A 24,395-nucleotide genomic window follows, 5' to 3' on the forward strand; every position below is an offset into this window, starting at 1 on the left:
ATATACCATATCAAAATGAAGGGGGAACAACTCACATGCTCAACCTCAAATGATGCAGAAAAAGCATTCCACAAAATTAACACCTTTCTATGGTTTAAAAAAAAAGATCCCCAAAACAAGCATCTAAGGAAACTATTTCAATATAATAAAGGGCACATATGCAAACTCCATACCTAACATCAAAATAGTCAAAGGTGGAAAAAACTTTTTATCCAAGATCAGGAGGATGCCCAGTTTCACAGTTTATATTCAACACAGTAGTGGAAGTTCTAGCCAGAGTAATTAGGGAAGGAAAAAAAAAAAATCAAAATGGAAAGGAAGAATCAAAATTATTTCTATTTAAGATGTTGTGATCATATATGGAAATCTCAAGGAACCTTAAATAGCCAAAATAAATCTAGAAAAATTAGAACAAACCTGTAGTTCTCACAATTCCTGATCTGAAAACATTACTGGGTTAGCTAAAAACTTCCTTTGGCTTTTAAGTTAAAAAATAAAAGACTTTTTTTTTTTTTAAATTTTCACGAAGAACTTTACTGAATAATGTATTCACCATTTTGTTCCACTACCTTCTGCCATTTTGCAGGCAACTTCAAAATTCCATCATCCAAAGCTTTTATCTTTTTGAGCAAAGAACTGCTCCAGGTGCCTTCTACAGTCTTCCAGGGAATTGACACTTTTTCCATTAAGAGAATTTTATAAATACTGAAATAAATGGAAATCTGGAAGTACAATGTCTGGCTAATATAGCAGAGAAATCAGAACTTCCCTGCCAAGATGTAACAGTTTCTGCCTGGTCACCAAGGAAACATACAATCTTGCAATATCATGATGGAAGAGTATGTGTTTTCTGTTGACTAATTCCTGATGCTTTTTAGTCAAGTATTGCTTTTAGTTTGTCTAACTGGGAGCAGTACTTGTTGGAAATAATCAATTGGTTTTCCAGAAGGAGCTCATAATAGAAGACTCCCTCCAATCCCACCATACACACAACGTCACCTTCTTTGCATGAAAACCAGCCTTGGTTTTCATTTGCTTGGTGGTTAAGTTTGCTTGCCCCATAATATCTTCACTTGTACATTATTGTACACTATCCACTGTTCATCACCTGTAACAATTTGTTTTAAAAACAGAATGTTTTCATTATGTTTAAGTAGAGAATCACGTGTAGAAATATAGTCAAGATTTTTTTGGCTTAATTTAGGTGGACCTCAAACACCAAAGTGATTAACATAACCAAGCTGGTACAAATGGTTTTCAACACTTGATTTGGATATTTTGAGTGTGTCAGCTATCTCCTGCATGACATACCATTGATTGTTCTCGATTAATGTCTTGATTTAATTGCTTTCAACTTCAACTGGTTTACCTGACTGTGGAGCATTGTCCAGCAAGAAATCTCCAGCATAAAACTTTGGAAACTACTTTTGACATATTCAGTCAGTCACAGCACCCTCTCCATACACTGCACGTATTTTTTCTCTCTTTTTTTTGCATTTCAATTGCATTTTTACCTTTCTTGAAATAATAAAGCATAATATGTCCAAAATTTGTTTTTTCCATCTTCAATATTAAAACGGATACACAAAAATTCACCAATTTTTTTTTTATTAGATGCATGCTGATATAACATCTGTCACAATAAAATCTAACAAACTTGTTCTAAATGAACTTAAAGACAACTAAGCACTACTAGAGCCATCTTACGGAAAAACCAGAATGAACTTTTTTGCCAACCCAATACAAAAATAATCAAAACAGTGTGGTACTGTGATAAAGACAGACATATAGACCAAATTAGTATAAGAGAATCCAGAGATAAACACTTGCACAATGGTCAAATAATTTGCAACAAGGGTGCTAAGACCATTCAACGGAGAAAGAACAGTTTCTTCAATGAACAGTGCTAGGGAAGTGGGATATTCACATGCACAAGAATGCAGGAGACCTTTTTACTTTACATCATGTACAGAAAGGGCTTTCCTGGTGGCTCAGCTGGTAAAGAATCTGCCCACAATGTGGGAGACCAGGGTTCAATCCCTGCTTTAGGAAGATTCCACTGGAGAAGGGAAAGGCTACCCACTCCAGTATTCTGGCCAGGAGAATTCCAAAAAGTCCAAAATGACTGAGTGACTTTCACTTTCACTTTCTCATGTGCAAAAAACAAACTCAAAATGGGTCAATGCCTTGAACATAGGAGCTAAAACTATAAAACTTAGATGACAACACAAAACAAAAGCTTCATGACATTGGACTTGGCAATAGAGACATTACTTTGCCAACAAAGGTCTGTCTAGTCAAGGCTACAGTTTTTCCAGTGGTCATGTATGGATGTGAGAGTTGGACTGTGAAGAAAGCTAAGTGCCGAAGACCTGATGCTTTTGAACTGTGGTATTGGAGAAGACACTCGAGAGTCCCTTGGACTGCAAGGAGATGCAACCAGTCCATTCTGAAGGAGATCAGCCCTGGGATTTCTTTGGAAGGAACGATGCTAAAGCTGAAACTCCAGTACTTTGGGCACCTCATGTGAAGAGTTGACTCATTGGAAAAGACTCTGATGCTGGGAGGGATTGGGGGCAGGAGGAGATGGGGACGACAGAGGATGAGATGGCTGGATGACATCACTGACTCGATGGACGTGAGTCTGAGTGAATCCCGGGTGTTGGTGATGGACAGGGAGGCCTGGCGTGCTGTGATTCATGGGGTTGCAAAGAGTTGGACACAACTGAGCAACTGAACTGAACTGAACTGAACACAGAGAGAAAAAGAAAAAAACAGATACACTAAACTTGATCAAAACACAAACCTCTCCGCTGCTCTGTGACAATCTGAAGGGACAGCATGGGGAGGAAGGTGGGAAGTGGGGGGTTCAGGGGAGGGGACATACGTATGCCTATGGCCAATTCATGTATGGCAAAAACCATCACAAGGCTGTAAGGTAATTATTGTCCAATTAAATTCTTTTAAAAGTAATACAAGAAATCCATATGTTGATAGCCTCACTTAAAACTCTAAATAAAAATAACTACGCTAAAAAAAAAAAGTACAAACCTGTTGGATTTAATGTCCTTGTATCAAAGGACATTATTAACAGAAGGAAAAGACAACTCATAGGAGAATCTGAAAATCACATATCAGATAAGAGATTAATATCCAGAGTATATTTTTAACAACTCAAGAACACACACACACACACACACACACACATCAAAAATTGGGCAAGAAGAAATAAATACATGAAGGGATGCTCAGTATCACCAATCATTAGGGAATGAAAACCAAAAGAAAAATGTGATATTACTTTGTGTTTATTAGGATGCCTAAGACTGAAAAACAAAAATTAAAACCAGAAAATAACAAGTGCTTACAAAGATATAGAGAAATTGGAACCCTGGTGCATTGTTAGTCAGAATGTAATATGCTATGGCCATTGTGAAAAACAGTATGGGGTTTCTAAGAAAACTTAAAATAGATCCAGTGTGGAGGAGCTCGAAGGCTTTGAGCAAATACTGAAAATGTATTTGCTCCACTCATGACGAAGGTTGGAAGCTGGGAAGAGCATAACAAAGGGTTATGAGCATTTACCGAGTGCCCAAGGCTGGGAACGGATAACGAAGGGTTACATGCCTGGCCTTGAGGCATTTGAAGGCTTTTTTTTTTTTTGACCACCTGTTTTTGAGAGCAAGGACTGTTGTTTTATGATAAGACTCTCTCTAGAGTTTCGCCAAAGCTATGTTATGGCTTGGGCGGTGGGAACTGTATTTTATGCTTAAATGTTTTAATGTTTATCTAGAATGGCTACGTGCAAGTCAGCCTTATGCTCTATTCCCTAAAAATTATAAAACTACACAATTGGATAATAAACTTTGTCAGTCCACTAGCGGCTGTCCCTGAGTGTCCTTTTCAGAGTGCGGTTCTCCAAGCCTTACTATAGATCCAGTAATTCTACTTTCTATATGCAAAAGAACTGAATGCAGGGTCTCAAAGAGGTATTTACATCTACATTCATAGTAGCATTATTCACAACAGCCGAAAGGTAGAAGCCCCCCAAGTGTCCACTGGTATATTAATGTATGAACAAAATATGCTATATAAATGTAATGGAATATTTTTCAGCAAGAAAGACAGGAAATTCTGACATGTTACAACATGGATAAACCTTGAAAAGACTATGCTAAGTGAAATAAGCCAGTCATAAAAAGACAGATGCTGTATGATTCTATTTATACTAGGTACCTAAAGTAGTCAGCTTCATAAAGACAGAAAGTAGACAGTGGTTGCCAGGGGCTGGGAGGACAGGGAGATGGGGAGTTAACAGTTTAATGGGTACTGACTGAGTTCAGTTGGGATAATGAAAAGTTCTGGAGATGGACAATAGTAATGGTTGCACAACAATTCTAATGTACTCAAATGCCACTGAAGCATACATTTAAAAATGGCCAACACGATCATTTTTATGTTATGTATATATATACAGTATGAATTTTTTTAAAAAAGTAATTCGAAATAGATCACAGACTCCAAAATTAGGTCCCTTAGTTTCATGATAAGCTTGTATACACAACACTATCATCACCATCCATGCAAGAGAAAGTTATGGTGGACTCCATTAAAATTAAAAATTTGTTTAACAAAGAGTTAAACTTTTATGCATATATAATAGCAAGTAAATATAAAGAAAAGCCAAACTGAGATGAAGAATACAATGCATGAAATGAAAAATCCACTAGAAGGAATCAACAATAGACTGAATGGTACAGAGGAATGGATCAGAAAGCTGAAAGAGTAGCAGAAAAAACTAAAGCACAACTGAAAGAAGGAAGAAGAACAAAAAGAAAGGAGCACAATGTAAAAGACCTTTAGGACAACATCAAGCATACTATAATACAAGTATTACAGGGGCCCAAAAGGAGAAAAGAAAGACTTACTTGAAGACACGATAGCTGAACATTTCCTAGACTGGGAAAAGGAAATAGACATCCCACACAGTCCAGGAATCATGGACATCTGAAACATGGTCAACCCAAAGAGGACCGCACCAAGATAATTAGTAATTAAAATGGCAAAAATAAAAAGAGAATACCGAAAGCTACAAATTAAGCACAAGTGAACTACCATAAAGCTATCAGCTGACTAAAAGTGAACTACCATAAAGCTATCAGCTGATGTCTCAGCCTAATCTATGCAGATGAGAAGGGAGTGGCACAATACTTAAAATGATGAAAGGAAAAAGACCCACAAAGAATTTCATTCAGAATTGTTGGCAAGATCAAAAGTTTTACAGACAAGCAAAAGCTTGTTCAGCACCACCAAATCAACTTTACAAGAGTATTAAAAGGGACTTCTCTAAGCGAGAAAACAAAGGCCACAACTAGAAACAAGAAAAGGTAAAAGGAAAAATCTCATCTGTAAAGATAAACACAGAGCAGCTAATAAATAAGCCATGTATAAAGCCAGTAGGGATAATTAGCAAAATTAGCTAGCAATAATTAGCAAAATCATCTATCTACGATAAGCAGATAAGGAATATAGAAAACAAAAAGATGTAAAATAGAATGTCAAAAACAGTAAGTGTAGGGTAGCAGGAGTAAAAATGCAGGGTTATTAAGATGCATTTAAACTTAACAGATCAGCAAATTAAATACAGAAAGAAAGAGTCACTCAGTCGTTCCAACTCTACAACTCCATGGACTGTAGCCTGCCAGGCTCCTCTGACCACGGGATTCTCCAGGCAAGAATACTTAAGTGGGTGGTCATTCCCTTCTACAAGGGATCTTCCTACAGTGTTGCAGGTCAGTTTTACTTCAAAAACAAAGAAACAAACTCATAGAAAAAGAGATCCGATCTGTGGTTACCAGAGATTGGGGGGAGGGACTGCATGAGGAGGTCAAAAGGTATGAATTTCCAGTTATAAGTACTAGGAATATAACATACAATGATACACATAATGAACACCACTGTATGTTATATATGAAAATTAAGATAGTAAGTCCTATCTTATAGCAAGTCCGATAAGAGTCGGACACAACTGAGCGACTTACACTTCACTTTCATACACATAAGGTATGAGTGTGACAAGTGACACAGAAGAACTATTAAAAATTATAAAGCACAGCTGAGAAATTAAAGACATAAAATAAATGGAGAGTACCTTGTTTATGGATCTATACTTTTTCAACTCTTCCTAAACTGATTTTCTGGATCGCCACAATCCCATTGAAAATATCAGCTGACTTTTTTGTGGAAACTGACAAGCTGATTTTATAATTCTAAAATGCAAAGGACTCAGAATAGCAGCCATGAAATTAAAAGACACTTGCTCCTTGGAAGAAAAGCTATGACAAATCTCGACAGCATATTAAAAAGCAGAGACATCACTTTGTTGACATAAGGCCATATAGCCAAAGCTACGGTTTTTCCAGTAGTCATGTATGAATGTGAGAGTTGGACCATCAAGTAGGCCGAGCCCAAAAGAATTTGAACTGTGGTGCTGTAGAAGACTTTGACAGACTCTTGGACAGCAAGGAGACCAAACTAGTCAATCCTAAAGGAAATCAACCCTGAATATTCACTGGAAGGACTGATGCTGAAGCTCCAATACTTTGACTACCTGATTCAAAGAGCCTGATCATTAGAAAAGACCTTGATGCTGGGAAATATTGAGGGCAGGGGGACAAGGAGACAACAGAGGATGAAGACAGTTAGATGGCATCATCAACTCAATGGACATGAGTCTGAGCAAACTCTGGGAGAGAGTGAAGGACAGACAAGCCTGGCATGCTGCAGTCCGTGGGGTCGCAAAGAGTTGGACATGACAAGAGAATAGACAAAATCATTTTAAAGAGAAAAACAAGGATGTAGGACAAACTCGACTTGTTTCAAATATTATTATGAATCTCCAGTGATAGAGACTGAATGGTATTCATGTAAAGATAAAGAGATCAATGAAACAAAATAGAGAATCCAGAACAGATGGACACACATATGGGAAAACTGAATTTTGACAACAGTACAAAGGCAATTCAATGAATAAGTTTTCTCAACAGATGATACAATAATTCATTGCCATATACAAAAAAAGAACTCCCATCCATACTTTGCACCATATAAAAATTAACTCAAAATGGGTCATAAAACTAACTGTAAAATCTAAAAAGATTCTAAAAATATAAAAGGAAATAATTGTGATATTGAGTTAGGATTTCTTAGATATGAAAACAAAAACAATCCTTAAAAGAACATACTGATAAAATTAAAACTTCATCAAAATTAAAACTTCTGCTCACAATATTTGCAAATGTATATCTGATAAAAGACTTGTAGCCCAAATAAATAAAAATAAATAAACATTATATCTCTATTATAAGATAATAGCACAAAACAACAAATAAAAAGGCATAAGAGGTGAACAGACACCTCACCAAGAAGATATACCATGGCAAGCAAGCTTCTGGAAAGATGCTGAACAAAATTAGCCACAGAAAGATGCAAAATAAAAGCACAGTAAGACACAACTACACATCTAACAGAAGGGCAAAAATTGACTGACCAAGGGCACAGGTCTGGTGGCAATAGAAAACTTTAAATTAAAATTTTAAAATAGTTTGGCAGTTCCTTAAAATATAAAACAATACACCTATCATATGTGCTAGCCATTCTACTCCTAAGTATGACATTTACTTAAAAGAAAATAAGGTATAGTTCATACAAAGATTGGTTGATGACTGCTCATTGCAGAAGGCAATGGCACCCCACTCCAGTACTCCTGCCTGGAAAATCCCATGGACGGAGAAGCCTGGAAGGCTGCAGTCCATGGGGTCGCTGAGGGTCGGGCACGACTGAGCGACTTCACTTTCACTTTTCACTTTCACGCATTGGAGAAGGAAATGGCATCCCACTCCAGTGTTCTTGCCTGGAGAATCCCAGGGACGGGGGAGCCTGGTGGGCTGCCGTCTATAGGATTGCACAGAGTCAGACACGACTGAAGTGACTTAGCAGCAGCAGCAGCCCAAAACTGGTGATAAATGAAATTTTCACCAAGGGATGAATGAAAAATCAAACTGTGATATATCCATACAATTGAACACTTTGTTGTTGTTGTTCAGTCATGCAGTCATGTTCAACTCTTTGTGAGCCCATGGACTGCAGCACGCCAGGCTGCCCTGTCCTTCACCATCTCCCAGAGCTTGCTCAAACTCATGTCCATTGATTCAATGATGCCATCCAACCATCTCATCCTATATCGCCCCTTTCTCATCCTGCCCACAATCTTTCCCAGCATCAGGGTCTTTTCTAATGAGTCAGCTCTTTGCATCAGGTGGCCAAAGTACTGGAGCTTCAGCATCTTTAGGACTGACTGATTTCATCTCCTTTCAGTTCAAGGGACTCTCAAGAGTCTTCCCCAACACCACAGATCTAAAGCATCAATTCTTCGGTGTTCAGTCTTCTTTATGGTCAGACTCTCATATCCATATATGACAGTGGAAAAATATATATACTCCTGTTAAGCAGAGACAGTTGTACACTTTTATCATCACTACTGAATGTTTTCCTCAATAGTGTAGTTCATATAATACAGAAATATAGGACTAAGACAAGAAATTATTGCCATTTGAAAAACTTGTGACTATCCAGAAGGCATCAGAGAATTAATGTATTTTAAAGGTAAAAATTACCAATGTCAGCAATAAAAAAGAAAAGACTAAAGATCCAATAGTAATTTAAAAGAGCCTAAGAGGCTGTTAGGCACAGCTTTATGCCAATTAATCTGAAATTTTAGATGAAATGGACAAGTTCCTAGCAAAATACAACTTACTAAAACTAACTGAAAAAAATAAAAAATCAAACAGAAAATCTGAATTGTTCTAAAACTACGTTAGTCCAAAAAAGTGAAGAACTACGAAGTTCTATAACTGTGTTTTCAATATTACACAAACTCTTCAGAGAATAAAACAGAACTCTCCAATTTGCTTTATAAAGTCAACCAAAACATCATATAACAGCAACAAGTTAATTTCACTGATAGTCATAATTGCTGGTTTAAACTTGACTGAGAAAAGGAAAGATACAAGCATCTGAATGCAGAGTTCCAAAGAATAGCAAGGAGAGATAAGAAAGCCTTCCTCAGCAATCAATGCAAAGAATTAGAGGAAAATAACAGAATGGGAAAGACTAGAGATCTCTTCAAGAAAATTAGAGACACCAAGGGAACATTTCATGCAAAGATGGGCACAATAAAGGACAGAAATGGTAGAGACCTAACAGAAGCAGAAGATATTAAGAAGAGGTGGCAAGAATATACAGAAGAATATACTGTATGAAAAAGATCTTCATGACCAGATAATCACGATGGTGTGATCACTCGCCTAGAGCCAGACATCCTGGAATGTGAAGTCAAGTGGGCCTTAGAAAGAATCACTACGAACAAAGCTAATGGAGGTGATGGAATTTCAGTTAAGCTATTTCAAATTCTGAAAGATGATGCTGTGAAACTGCTGCACTCAATATGCCAGCAAATTTGGAAAACTCAGCAGTGGCCACAGGACTGGAAAAGGTCAGTTTTCATTCCAATCCCAAAGAAAGGCAATGCCAAAGAATGCTCAAACTACCACACAATTGCACTCATCTCACACGCTAGTAAAGTAATGCTCAAAATTCTCCAAGCCAGGATTCAGCAATACATGAACTGTGAACATCCTGATGTTCAAGCTGGTTTTAGAAAAGGCAGAGGAACCAGGGATCAAATTGCCAACATCCGCTGGATCATGGAAAAAGCAAGAGAGTTCCAGAAAAACATCTATTTCTGCTTTATTAACCATGCCAAAGACTTTGACTGTGTGGATTACGAGAAACTGTAGAAAATTCTGAGAGAGACAGGAACACCAGACCACCTGACCTGCCTCTTAAGAAACCTATATGGAGGTCAGGAAGCAACAGTTAGATCTGGACATAGAACAGACTGGTTCCAGAAAGGAAAAGGAGTAATGTATGTTGTCACCCTGCTTATTTAACTTCTATGCAGAGTACATCATGAGAAATGCTGGGCTGTAAGAAGCACAAGCTAGAATCAAGACTGCCAGGAGAAGTATCAATAACCTCAGATATGCAGATGACATCACCCTTATGGCAGAAAGTGAAGAGGAACTAAAAAGCCTCTTGATGAAAGTGAAAAGAGGAGAGTGAAAAAGTTGGCTTAAAGCTCAACATTCAGAAACGTAAGATCATGGCACCTGGCCCCATCACTTCATGGGAAATAGATGGGGAAACAGTGGAAGCAGTGTCAGACTTTATTTTTTTGGGCTCCAAAATCACTGCAGATGGTGACTGCAGCCATGAAATTAAAAGATGCTTACTCCTCGGAAGGAAAGTTATGACCAACCTACATAGCATATTAAAAAGCAGAGACATTATTTTTGCCAACAAAAGTCCGTCTAGCCAAGGCTATGGTTTTTCCTGTGGTCATGTATGGATGTGAGAGTTGGACTGTGAAGAAAGCTGAGCGCCAAAGAATTGATGCTTTTGAACTGTGGTGTTGGAGAAGACTCTTGAGAGTCCCTTGGACTGCAAGGAGATGCAACCAGTCCATTCTGAAGGAGATCAGCCCTGGGATTTCTTTGGAAGGAATGATGCTGAAGCTGAAACTCCAGTACTTTGGCCACCTCATGCGAAGAGTTGACTCACTGGAAAAGACTCTGATGCTGGGACGGATTGGGGGCAGGAGGAGAAGGGGACGACAGAGGATGAGATGGCTCGATGGCATCTCTGACTCGATGGACATGAGTCTGAGTGAACTCCGGGAGTTGGTGATGGACAGGGAGGCCTGGCGTGCTGCGATTCATGGGGTTGCAGAGTCGGACACTACTGAGAGACTGAACTGATTTACTTCTCTAATACACTGTCATGTCCGACTCTGTGTGACCCCAGAGACGGCACCCCACCAGGCTCCCCCGTCCCTGGGATTCTCCAGGCAAGAACACTGGAGTGGGGTGCCATTTCCTTCTCCAATGCATGAAAGTGAAAAGTGAAAGTGAAGTCGCTCAGTCGTGTCTGACTGTTTGCGACCCCATGGACTGCAGCCCACCAGGCTCCCCCGTCCATGGGATTTCCCAGGCAAGAGTAGTCGAGTGGGGTGCCATTGCCTTCTCCGAATACATTTACTGATGATTGCCTAAATATTTAGATTAAAAGATACACAGCTGTAGTCCCTATCTTCAAAGACTTAATCTGTTAAGACAAACAGAGCGAAAGGATGCTTAGATACCCAAAGAAGCAAAAAAATCCTGCCTTTATCAGGCCCAAGAACAATAAAACAACAACTCTAAGTCTGTGTTCTGATAAAGACTGGGCTTAATAACAAAGCTGTCTAGACATCTGCATAATTCTAAACATGAAACATAAATGTCTCTGCTATGAAAGCATGATGCAGTTACTCATAAATTGCAATAGGTCAACTACCCATGAATGCTTTTAATCTTTTTTCTGCTCTCATTTATTTAACAGAGGTTGGTTACACCACTGTCCCAGTACTGTTTTATTACTAAAATGACATACCAATTCCTAATAGCGTTAAGAACCAAAAGCTAATTTTAAGATAAATTTCCCCTAAAATGTCCCTAGGACCTCTTTCACTTTTGTTTTTGTTTTGTGTTTGTCTATACCACTCAGCTTGTGGGATACAGGATCCTAGTTCCCTGATTAAGGATCAAACCAGTGCTGCCCTACAGTGGGAGCAAGGAATCTTAACCACTGGACCACCAGGGAAGTCCTCTCTTTAATTTTTTACAAACAAAACATATCTAGTGATTTCAGCCTTTGTTTGTCTGTTTTGGTAACAAACTGCTGTTTGATATTACTTCCATTTTGCCCATATGACATTCTTGTTCCTGTAAATCAAAATTAGTCTTTACAAGGGCCCTCTCTGAAACAATCTGAGGAAAATCAACTAAACAGACATCAAATGTAACCAGAATGGCACTGATCCTGAGAAGCCATCCATCAGGGATCTTAACTGGTATCCTAGTACTGGCTTTTTTTTTTTTTAAGTTTGTGAAGTTGCTCAGTCATGTCCAACTCTTTGTGGCCCCATGGATTGTAGCCTACAATGCTCCTCCATCCATGAGATTTTCCAGGCAAGAGTACTGGAGTGGGTTGCCATTTCCTTCTAATTGCTTTATAATATTGTGCTGGTACATCAACATCAATCAGCCACAGGCATACATGTGTTCCCTCCCTCCCATCTCCCAGCCCTCTAGGTTGTTACAGAGCACTGGGTTGAGCTCCCTGTGTCATACAGCGAATTCCCACTGGCTGTCTATTTAACACATGGTGAGGTACGTGTTTCTGAAAGGTTGTTGTTCAATCACGACACCGGGATTCTTAGCCCCCGGAGAAGAATTCAATCCGGGACCAGAGACGAGGCTTGATTGCTCAGAGCTTTTGTGTAATAAAGATTTATTAAAGTATAAAGGAGATAGAGAAAGCTTCTGACATAGGCATCAGAAGGGGGCAGAAAGAGTATCCCCTGCTAGTCTGCAGCTGGATGTTATACAGTCACCAGCAGTCTGTTAATGAAAGAAAGGAATGTCTCAAAACTTAGAATGGCACCAGGCCCCTCACCCATAAGATGTATTTTGGGATAATCTTGGCACCAAATGGTTTATCTTGGGCCATAAAAGGATTAACTTGAATCTTGAAGAAGGGCAGAGCACCATACAAATAGTTTCATTTACACAGATTAGAGGAACAATATCAGGGTATAACATACTGGTTTATCAAGTAGGTTCTGAGCCCAAAAGGTGGAACCAACTAAAAGACAGAGTTTGGGGTAAATGCATAGTACATTAGCATAGCTTAAGATAAACATTTCCACAAGAAAAAGGCATTGGTTAACTTCAAGTGAAACCAGGTGTCATTATGGCAACACAGAATTTTAAGTGAAACCTTTTAAATTTGTATAGAGAAGGAGAAAATATCGCTAGTTTGTTTCCTCCTGCCGCTTAAGAGAGATAAAAATGTCTGACAGTTGCAGGCTATTTCCTCCATTTGGAGACCCCTGGCCTTCCTGCCTGTTACCCTCTCATTTCCAGGCCACTCTCTCAATTCATCCCACCCTCGCCTTCCCCCACTGTGTTCACCAGTCTGTTCTCTATGTCTGCATCTCCACTGCTGCTCTGCAAACAGGTTCATCAGTACCATCTTTCTAGATTCCATACACATGTAATAATATACAATATTTCTTTCTCTTTCTGACTTCACTCTGCACAATAGGCTCTAGGTTCATTCACCTCATTAGGACTGACTCAAATGTGTTTTTATAGCTGAGTAATATTCCACCATGCATACATATAATTTCTATATCCATTCATCTGTCAGTGGACAGAAAGTTTGCTTCTATGTAGTTCATGAACACTGTGAAATACCTAGTATGCAAAATTCAGTTGTGTTTTCTTTGCAGGAAATCTTTAATTCTCATTAGATGCTCAAAGGTAAATGACTCCAAAAGGGATTTCCCTTTACCTGGAAACAGGAAATATGCTTTCAATGATAATGCAAATAATTCTGACACAATGTTTCAAGGTGTTACATACACATACAACTAGGGAGAGACAGAGCAAAGAAAGGACACTAAAACAAGAACTTATTTGCTACAGACACCTCCCTTTTCTAGAATGCAATGATCTCTTAGAATAAATACATGATTCCCTTCTATTATTCAGGTCAATACATCTCTTGCCAAACAAGACAGAAAACGGTTCAACCAAATCCCTGGACGTGGGCAGTCTTGCTTGTGATTATTAGTAGCATCTAAAAACCTGAAACGATAGAATCAAGGTATAAGGAAATTCCAACACATCAAAATGAATCAGTTCTTGTTGTTTAGTTGCTAAACAACTGGGGGTGTGGGGGCGGGGTGGAGGCAAAGAATGTAGCACCTGTTAGCAACCTAGAAAGAAACTACAAGCAGGAAAGACTTATGATTTGAGGTACTGGCATATGACATGAGCATATTCAAGGCATTCACTTCTTTCCCAGGTCACACACATTACAAAACGTGCCACTGGCTGAACTCTGTCACCTGCGCATTCTACTGATCTCACTAAACAGAGCAAGCACCAAAACTCATTGTCAGGATTCACTGCAATTGATCAACACTGACTAACTGCACCCTCAGAGACAAGGAAAGACTGGACAGGAATCTATTTATTCCTAATTAGCAGCAAGACTCCTATCAGTTTCACTGAATACACATCTCTCAAAAGTTTCTGCTCTAAGCACATAAACTTAGCAATTTTAATTTTTGGGTTGGGCTCTAGTTACTGTATAGATTAGTACATGGGAGAGAACTGAACGCTTTTTATCAGTCAGGGATGACTTATACATTCTGACCAATCATTTATGTTCAAAATATTGAGAAATGTTGTATAACTTGCCCTAAGTTATATAGGTAATAAAAGGTGGAAAGGGAAATTCCAAGCATGTTCATCTAATCATTATGCTACAATGTGTCAAGTTGTCAGGTTATTTTTTTATACAATAAGCCAAGGAAAGCCAATGAAAATATTTAAGGACAGCAGTAATGATCATATTTACATTCTTGATTCCACTAATCAATAAGGTGGAGAGCAACCTGATGGTAAAGCAACAGTATCAAAGTCAAAATCTAGCTCAAAAATGCTGAGGAACTGAACCACAGGAATGCAGAAAGGATTAAAAAAAAAAAAACAACCTAAAATCTTTACCGGGTAAACGTAAATAGACTTATTAATGTATGAGAGGAAAAGATGGAAAAGGATGAAGGAGGCTACCTCCAAGCTTAGTACCTTGGCCAATGGTCAGTAATTATGGTCTATTGATTCAAAGACAGGAGGAGGAGCTGGCAATTTGGTCTCCTCTAAGCGGCAGGAAGACAAGTCTACTTTTTATGTAATTAAAAACAAAACGAGAAAAACCCAATTCTACAGAATTTCCCTCCTACCGAAAAACCTTCCCACTTTCCAGAAATCTTATCTTTGAAATGAGGAACCCTTAAGGGTTGTTTTTCCAAAAATAAAAAGTCATTTGGGCAGGAGGGGGTCTTCAACATTATTTAGCATTCTTTTAAAAGCAAATTAAATTCGAAGCCGATTGCATACAATTTAATTTTCCTAAAGTTTCTATTTTTCTTTGGAAGTCTCGTTCGCATTAGTTTGTATTCATTGTACCATTTCTATGTCTCCTGTCTAAAATAAACTCCAAAAAATATTTTAAAAAAATGACACTCTATGCTTAGAGTTCCACCGTCAGACATCTAAACGCCACGAACATAGCCTGTCTGCCAACCCAGGCCAATAAAACCAGTGCTTCAGAAGTCATCTGAATCTCACGTGAAACTGTTAAAGAGATTGGCCTGAATAAACTCCTCAGCCGAGCCCTGGGACCGGCAGCTCCCTCTGAAATCCTGCTCACCAAACGCTGCAGCGACAGCCTAGAGAACCAAGAAGGAACAGGAAGGACCTGCCCAGCATCCACTCAACCTTCCGGGTCCAGGATCCAGGGCCCAAGGCAGGTTCTGAATGCTCTCCGCACATCTTCTAAGTTGGCTCAAGCCAGAGATGCACCATGAAAGCAGTACCGGCTGTCACGTGTATGGAGAACTCTGAAAAAATCAAATTACTTATATTCACAATCCCACATTGGGCGTCTTCTGAAACAACCAAGTCGCCTAATTTTTAATCTAGCGGTGAGCAACGTTAGAGCAGTGATGAAGTCGGCTGGCTGAGTCGGAAAAGTTTTCCGAGAGCCAGAGCCCCTACGCCGAGCTGACGGTCAATGCCTCACCCCCAAGGGGAACCAGATCCCAGTCCCGCAATGGGTGGCCCTGGACTCCGGCCGCGAACACGGCCCGACCTCCCCTGACTCCGGGTTTCGGGCTGGGCGATGCGGCCGGCCTCCAAGCCCACGCTCACCGAGTTGCTGCCCGCGGCCCGGGAGCCCGCGCGCTTCTCTGGCATGGCTCCTGCCTCCGCCCCCGACGCTGCTTTCTCCTCCGGAGGTTCCGCGTTCATGCTGCGGTCATGCCTCCGCCGGCTCCGGGCGCCCCTGGATTACAGCTTAGCTGCAAAAGCGGTGGCGGGGCCCGCGCTCTCATGGGCTCTGGGGCCCAAAACGGCCGTAGGTCAAGCGGCAGGCCAGCAGCAAGGCCGTGGGTTGTGAGGGATGCGGAGGCAGCAAGAGCGCGACTGCAACCACAGCCGCCGAACCGAACACAACTCAGGTAGCTGCCCACCTCTTCCTCGGCCGGCCCGCCCCGCCCCCGCTTCTCCCACAAGCTGCCGCGGGGAAGGAGGCCTCCGCCGGGATCTCAGCTTCCGCCAGAAGCTGCGGGCCAGCACCTTAAGCCTCAGAGGCGCCCGCCCACCCCAGGCCCCTCCTCCACGCTTCCGGGGCCTCCTTGGCTTCCGGATTCCGCATCGCGCCGGAAATGCGTCATCACCTAGGGCCTCCAATTGTATTTTCTTTTTCCTGAGCTGGTGTGGGCAAGTGAGAGTGTTGGTGTATATTGTTAGTGACTGTACTTTTGGCCTTGGTTTGGAAGCCAAACCGCCGAACTATTTTTTTCTGATGCCCCCAACAGTTATATGGATGGGCATGTTCTCAGTTCAGTTCAGTAGCCAAGTTGTGTCCGACTCTTTGCGACCCCCTATGGACAGCACAGCATCATCTTTCAGAATTTGAAACAGCTCAACTGGAATTCCATCGCCTCCAATAGCTTTGTTCGTAGTGATGCTTTCTAAGGCCCACTTGACTTCATATTCCAGGATGTCTGGCTCTAGATGAGTGATCACACCATCGTGATTATCTGGGTCGTGAAGATCTTTTTTGTATAGTTCTTCTGTGTATTCTTGCCATCTCTTCTTAACATCTTCTGCTTCTGTTAGGTCCATACCATTTCTGTCCTTTATCGAGCCCATCTTTGCATGAAATGTTCCCTTGGTATCTCTAATTTTCTTGAAGAGATCTCTAGTCTTTCTCACTCTTTTGTTTTCCTCTATTTCTTTGCATTTATCGTGAAGAAGGCTTTCTTATCTCTTCTTGCTATTCTTTGGAACTCTGCATTCAGATGCTTATATCTTTCCTTTTCTCCTTTGCTTTTCACCTCCCTTCACAGCTATTTGTAAGGCCTCCCCAGACAGCCATTTTGCTTTTTTTCATTTCTTTTCCATGGTGATGGTCTTCATCCCTGTCTCCTGTACAATGTCATGAACCTCATTCCATAGTTCATCAGGCACTCTATCAGATCTAGGCCCTTAAATCTAGTTCTCACTTCCACTGTATAATCATAAGGGATTTGATTTAAGTCATATCTGAATGGTCTGGCGGTTTTCCCTGCTTTCTTCAAGTCTGAATTTGGTAATAAGGATTTCATGATCTGAGCACAGTCAGCTCCTGGTCTTGTTTTTGTTGACTGTATAGAGCTTCTCCATCTTTGGCTGCAAAGAATATAATCAGTCTGATTTCAGTGTTGACCAACTAGTGATGTCCATGTGTAGAGTCTTCTCTTGTGTTGTTGGAAGAGAGTGTTTGCTGTAACCAGTGCATTTTCTTGGCAAAACTCGAGTAGTCTTTGCCCTGCTTCATTCCGCATTCCAAGGCCAAATTTGTGTGTTACTTCAGGTGTTTCTTGACTTCCTACTTTTGCATTCCAGTCCCCTATAATGAAAAGGACATCTTTTTTGGGTGTTAGTTCTAAAAGATCTTGGAGGTCTTCATAAAACCATTCAACTTCAGTTTCTTCAGCATTACTGGTTGGTGCATAGACTTGGATAACTGTGATATTGAATGGTTTGCCTTGGAGACGAACAGAGATCATTCTGTCATTTCTGAGATTGCATCCAAGTACTGCATTCTGGACTCTTTTGTTGACCATGATGGCTACTCCATTTCTTCTGAGGGATTCCTGCCCACAGTAGTAGATGTAATGGTCATCTGAGTTAAATTCACCCATTCCAGTCCATTTTATTTCGCTGATTCCTAGAATGTCGACGTTCACCCTTGCCATCTCTTGTTTGACCACTTCCGATTTGCCTTGATTCACGGACCTGACATTCCAGGTTCCTATGCAATATTGCTCTTTACAGCATTGGATCTTGCTTCTATCACCAGTCACATCCACAACTGGATATTGTTGTTGCTTTGGCTCCATCCCTTCATTCTTTCTGAAGTTATTTCTCCACTGATCTCCAGTAGCATATTGGGCACGTACTTACCTGGGGAGTTCCTCTTTTGGTATCCTATCATTTTGCCTTTTCATACTGTTCATGTGGTACTCAAGGCAAGAATACTGAAGCGGCTTGCCATTCCCTTCTCCAGTGGACCACATTCTGTCAGGCCTCTCCGCCATGACCCGCCCATCTTGGCTTGCCCCACGGGCATGGCTTGGTTTCATTGAGTTAGACAAGGCTGTGGTCCTAGTGTGATTAGATTGACTAGTTTTCTGTGAGTATGGTTTCAGCGTGTCTGCCCTCTGATGGCCTCTTGCAACACTTACCATCTTACTTGGGTTTCTCTTACCTTGGCCGTGGGGTATCTCTTCACGGCTGCTCCAGCAAAGCACAGCCGCTGTTCCTTACCTTGGACGATGGGTATCTCCTTACCATCACCGTTCCTGACCTTCAACGTGGGATAGCTCCTCTAGGCCCTAGCCACCACTTCTCGGGTGGCTCCTCCCAGCTACAGCCCCTGGCCTCGGGCACCGGGTGGCTCCTCAAGGTCACTGCCCCTGGCCTCAGGCGCGAGGTGGCTTCTCCTGGCCACCCCGATCTCGGACATGGGGTAGCTCCTCTCGGCCACTGCCCCTGACCTCAGACGCGGGGTGTCTCCTTCCGGCCGCTGCCCCTGACCGCAGATGTGGGGTAGCTCCTCCCAGCCGCCGCCACTGACCTTGGACGCAGGGTAGCTCCTCTTGGTTGCGGCCCCTGACCTCGGATTCAGGGTAGCTCCTCTCGGCCATTCCTGCGCTGTCGCAGCCTGGCACTCTAGGCCGCTGCCCCTGACCTCGGACATGGGGTAGCTCCTCTCGCCTGCTGCACTCAATATGCCAGCAAGTTTGGAAAACTTAGCAGTGGCCACAGGACTGGAAAAGGTCAGTTTTCATTCCAATCCAAAAGAAAGGCAATGCAAAAGAATGCTCAAACTACTGCACAATTGCACTAATCTCACATGCTAGTAAAGTAATGCTCAAAATTCTCCAAGCCAGACTTCAGCAATATGTGAACCGTGAACTCCCTGATGTTTAAGCTGGTTTTAGAAAAGGCAGAAGAACCAGAGATCAAATTGCCAACATCCGTTGGATCATGGAAAAAACAAGAGAATTCCAGAAAAACATCTATTTCTGCTTTATTGACTATTCTAAAGCCTTTGACTATGTGGATCACAATAAACTGTGGAAAATTCTGGAAGAGATGGGAATACCAGACCACCTGACCTGCCTCTTGAGAAGCCTGTATGCAGGTCAGGAAGCAACAGTTAGAACTGGACATGGAACAACAGACTGGTTCCAAATAGGAAAAGGAGTACGTCAAGGCTGTATATTGTCACCCTGCTTATTTAACTTCTATGCAGAGTACATCATGAGAAACGCTGGACTGTAAGAAACACAAGCTGGAATCCAGATTGCCAGGAGAAATATCAATAACCTCAGATATGCAGATGACACCAGCCTTATGGCAGAAAGTGAAGAGGAGCTAAAAAGCCTGTTGATGAAAGTGAAAGAGGAGAGTGAAAAAGTTGGCTTAAAGCTCAACATTCAGAAAAACAAGATCATGGCATCTGGTCCCATCACTTCATGGGAAATAGATGGGGAAACAGTAGAAACAGTGTCAGACTTTATATTTTGGGGCTCCAAAATCACTGCAGATGTTGACTGCAGCCATGAAACTAAAAGACGCTTACTCCTCGGAAGGAAAGTTATGACCAAGCTAGATAGCATATTCAAAAGCAGAGACATTACTTTGCTGACTAAGGTCCATCTAGTCAAGGCTATGGTTTTGCCTGTGATCATGTATGGATGTGAGAGTTGGACTGTGAAGAAGGCTGAGCGCCGAAGAATTGATGCGTTTGAACTGTGGTGTTGGAGAAGACTCTTGAGAGTCCCTTGGACTGCAAGGAGATGCAACCAGTCCATTCTGAAGGAGATCAGCCCTGGGATTTCTTTGGAAGGAACGATGCTGAAGCTGAAACTCCAGTACTTTGGCCACCTCATGCGAAGAGTTGACTCATTGGAAAAGACTCTGATCCTGGGAGGGATTGGGGGCAGGAGGAGAAGGGGACGACCCAGGATGAGATGGCTGGATGGCATCACGGACTCGATGGACATGAGTCTGAGTGAATTCCAGGAGATGGTGATGGACAGGGAGGCCTGGCGTGCTGCGATTCATGGGGTCACAAAGAGTCGGACACGACTGAGCGACTGAACTGAACTGATGGGCAGCACAGCCAGGCTTCCCTGACCATCACCAATTCCTAGAGGTTGTTCAAACTCATGTCCATACAGTCGGTGATGCTATCCAACCATCTCATCCTCTGTCGCCCCGTTCTCCTCCTTCTCTCAAACTTTCCCATCATAAGGGTCTTTTCCAATGAGTCAGTTCTTCCCATCAGGTGGCCAAAGTATTGGAGGTTCAGCATCAGTCCTTCCAATGAATATTTAGGACTGATTTCCCTTCAGATTCGCTGATTTGATCGTTCTAATATGGAAATATCTCCCAATTCTGAAATCCTGAAATGGGAACTATAACCATCATATTTTGTTCCTATTCAGAATCTGAAGCAGACAAGAGCTTACCTGGGCTGTGGGATTATTGGGAGGACATACAGGTCCCTGTTTCAGCTCAGAGCTACTTGATGGTACCAACACGTTGAATATGAACTGATTACTTTGCTGGCCAAAAAATTGGCTTTCTTTGCCCAATGAAGCTGAATAAAAAGTACAGAGATAGAGTTTGGAGGAAATAGAAAAATGGCTTTAATGCTCAGCCAGTGGAGAGGGGAACACAGTAGGCTCATGCCTTAAGAACTGTGCCCTCACTTCATGAACGCTATGCTACTGCTAAGTCGCTTCAGTCATGTCCAACTGTGTGAGACCCCATAGATGGCAGCCCACGAGGCTTCCCCATCTCTGGGATCTCCAGGCAAGAGCACTGGAGTGGGTTGCCATTTCCTTCTCCAATGCATGGAAGTGAAAGTGAAGTCTCTCAGTCGTGTCAGACTCTTAGCGACCTCATGGACTGCAGCCTACCAGGCTCCTCCATCCATGGGATTTTCCAGGCAAGAGTACTGGAGTGGGGTGCCATTGCCTTCTCCAACATGATCTTCCAAGATCAGGGCTTGTAGTCAGGAGTCAATGATGAGGAACAAAAGTGTAAGGAGCTTGTTTTCTTCCTCTTGCTTTGTTTCAAAATCAGTCATAGGCTGGTGTCAGTAACCCAGTAATCAGGTTTGACAATTTGTGGCACTGTGGCCTTCTTTCTGATATGTAAGAAAGAAGAACTACAAGGGGCAGAGTTTGCTATAAAGATGAGCACCAGATACAGTTTGTGGTGCAAAATATAGCTCCTGCAGAGTTAGGGAGCAGAAAAGCAAACTTACTTACAGGCATGCAGAGTTAGGATCAGTTAAACTAAGAATGGTAAGAATGTTCAGGCCTGCTCACTGTTCTCTTTATCTTCATTATTTTCAGGAGATGAAACAAAGAACTCATTTCATCTTTTTTTTTTTTTTCCACTGAAACAATTACTCAAAGGCTCAGATCCTCTTTGGATAAAATGCTGATGTACAGAGACCAGGTAACACTAATGGTTGTGATTCCATAGATGCTATTGTTATGATTACTGGCTGGAAAGGACCTTGTGAGATAATACATTCTACTTTGCAGATGCCAACCCAAGTTTCAAAAGCAAAGTGGCTTGGCTAAAGAGCTAATGTAACAGACAAAATCTCCACAAATTTGGGATACAAATATAGTCAGAATATTTTTTATTAGATGTTTGAGCAGTGAAATGAAAATATCTCCTGAATATCAGTAAACAACAAATGTCACAGCCATCAGCGATTTCTGGCCTCCAAATGTGAATGAGGGCTCCCCAAACTGTGATCCAGTGGATGCTGACACCCCCTCCCCCATGGTGATTGCTGAGGAGCTGGGGGAATGCAAGAAACAGGGTGAACAAAGAAACAGGATTGACCCCAGATAGCTGAGGTGCACATGAAAGGAATGAATTCTGTGAGACCAGAGGCTTGCCTCCTCCAATACATAGAATGCTACATTCCTTAACTTGATACCTGATCTTTGATGTTCAGTCTGCCTGCTTCCTTTGTTGCAAACTTGTATACAGCCTGACTTTCCCTCCTGATTTGAGCAGTTTTCTCAGAGTTACTGAGGTGCTATCTCCCAGTTTCGGAGTCCTAAACATTTCCACCAATTAAAATAACACTCTACTTTCACGTTGTGAAAATATGTTTTAGTCTCCAGCATTTGATGCCTCCTTGAACGAAGACAAACACTTTGACTCTGAAGAACTTATGTCTTTCTCCTTATTACTGAGCCACCAGGGAAGCCAAGTCAATGGATACACTATAGCAAATCAAACAAAAATCTTTAGGATTGTAGAAAACCTACTTGAAACACTAACAATATAAGATGTAAATCAATAGTAAAAAGATTTTTGTTTGATTTGCTATAGTGGATCCATTAACTTGACTTCCCCGGTGGCTCAGTAGTAAAGAATCTGCCTGAAATGCAGGAGACTTGCAGGAGACACGGGTTCAATCTCTGGTCGGGAAGATCCCCTGGAGATGGAAATGGCAACCCACTCCAGTATTCTTGCCTGGGAAATCCATGGATGAAGGAGCCTGGTGGGCTACAGTCCATAGGGTCACAAAGAGTCAACAAAACAACAACAACAACAACAACAAAACATTGACTGAGGTCTCTTTTATTGAAGAAGAAAAGTTAAAATTTTACCTCCTTCTCCTTCTGCCTCTGTAACTCAGCTTGCTCCTTGCAAAGTCTAGATCACATAGGTCTCAGAAAGTGGGGACTCACAATACTGGGAACTGGAGCTTATCTCACTCACCCTTGTCCTAATCTTTGCAATCGCCCTAGCCCCCAACCCATAAACCCACTTAATCATGCCTGTCCGTGTATAAAAACTCTGTAATCCCTTTGGGGCTCAGAGCTTGGACTGTTAACTCCTCTGGGCCCGCTGGCATAATAAACCAGAGTTCTCCAACTCTCTAAGTGTGGTGCTTGGTTTCTTGAGTACTGGTTCCTGAAGCATTTCTGGAGGCCCCAGCGAGGTTCCAACCACGCTGGCCCCTTTGAGTCACAGGACTGGTGGCTCAGTAGAGGAGCCCCAAGATGAACGAGGAGGCGCGTCACCTGACGGTATTCCGGATTCTCTTTTGGACTGGTGTTCTGACACTCCAGAGGACCGAGCCCTGACCAGGGTCATTGGAGGACCTGATCAACTCACCAGGATCAGCCACAGGTAAAGGTAAGACCCCAGGGCCCATCCCCAAGCAGGAAATCCTACCCTAACGGGTAGAAGAGGAGACTGATCACCTCCTTGGAGCTCGCAGGAAAGGAGCATCAGAGAAGGAGACCTGGGGACTCTGGAAAAGGGAAGTATTGTGATAACCTCTGAATGATTGTGTATACATGATTGCTGATTGAAGGAAGTAAAAGTGAGCTCCACAGTCCTCAGACTAGGGAGCCTGAGAGGGTCCAGAACATGTGGTTCCATGACGACCTCGTAAGGCTCAAAGATGGTGCCAGTCTCTGAGGGATTTGATCCCTCCTAGTGAGGCTGGTCTGGGTGAGGGGGTTTATACCAACCTGCCAATATTAAGAAGTGTCTTAGATCTCCCTCGGGAGAGCGGCCAGGTAGAAGAAAAATGAACATGAATGAGCATGAGGCCTGAATCACTTGCGCTTCAGGTTTGATTGTGTGGCTTCACGGCCTTCATGGCTATGGAGTCTGAGTGGGCCTTAGCTTGCAGTTCCGTGGTGACTTCATATGGCTCAAGGCGGTGTCTGCCTCTGGGGGACCCAGTCCCTCCCTGTGAGACAGATCTGGATCAGGGGTTTATACTGATCCACCAATGCTAAGAGGCACCTAAGTTCCCCCTGGGGAATGCAGCCAAGTGGGCACCTCAACGGCCTCCTCCTTTGAGGGTGCACCCACCCTTGCTTGTCTTTGTGCCACCGACTTGGGGCAGGATACACAGGGAGGGAGAAATTATTGGTTACCTGTTATTCTTCTGTGGACTGACTCCTTGAGCTGATATCTAAGGGATTAGGTTTTCCTCAAAATCCTGCCAGGTAGAGTACATTTGTCAACATGGGGGGAAGTTCCTCT

The 24,395-nt window shown here is 42.1% G+C and overlaps 1 protein-coding gene across 5 annotated transcripts in view; it reads right to left on the minus strand.

Moving 5' to 3' along the window:
- The window catches only part of MFSD14B (major facilitator superfamily domain containing 14B), a 122,014-nt gene extending 105,641 nt beyond the window's left edge, over positions 1 to 16,373 (minus strand). For 2 of the 5 annotated variants that reach the window (XM_060409584.1, XM_004004465.5), the window contains exon 1: positions 15,945 to 16,373. In XM_060409584.1, the coding sequence (XP_060265567.1) occupies positions 15,945 to 16,043 (99 nt within the window). In that variant the 5' untranslated portion in view covers positions 16,044 to 16,373. Of the gene's footprint in view, positions 1 to 15,444; positions 15,630 to 15,944 lie in introns of those variants that run through there. The other 3 variants (XM_060409585.1, XM_060409583.1, XM_060409586.1) reach the window with 3 other exon arrangements.
- Between the last annotated feature and the right edge of the window lie 8,022 nt (positions 16,374 to 24,395).

This window comes from Ovis aries, chromosome 2, assembly GCF_016772045.2.
Source record: "Ovis aries strain OAR_USU_Benz2616 breed Rambouillet chromosome 2, ARS-UI_Ramb_v3.0, whole genome shotgun sequence".
In the NCBI taxonomy this organism is placed as follows: domain Eukaryota; kingdom Metazoa; phylum Chordata; class Mammalia; order Artiodactyla; family Bovidae; genus Ovis; species Ovis aries.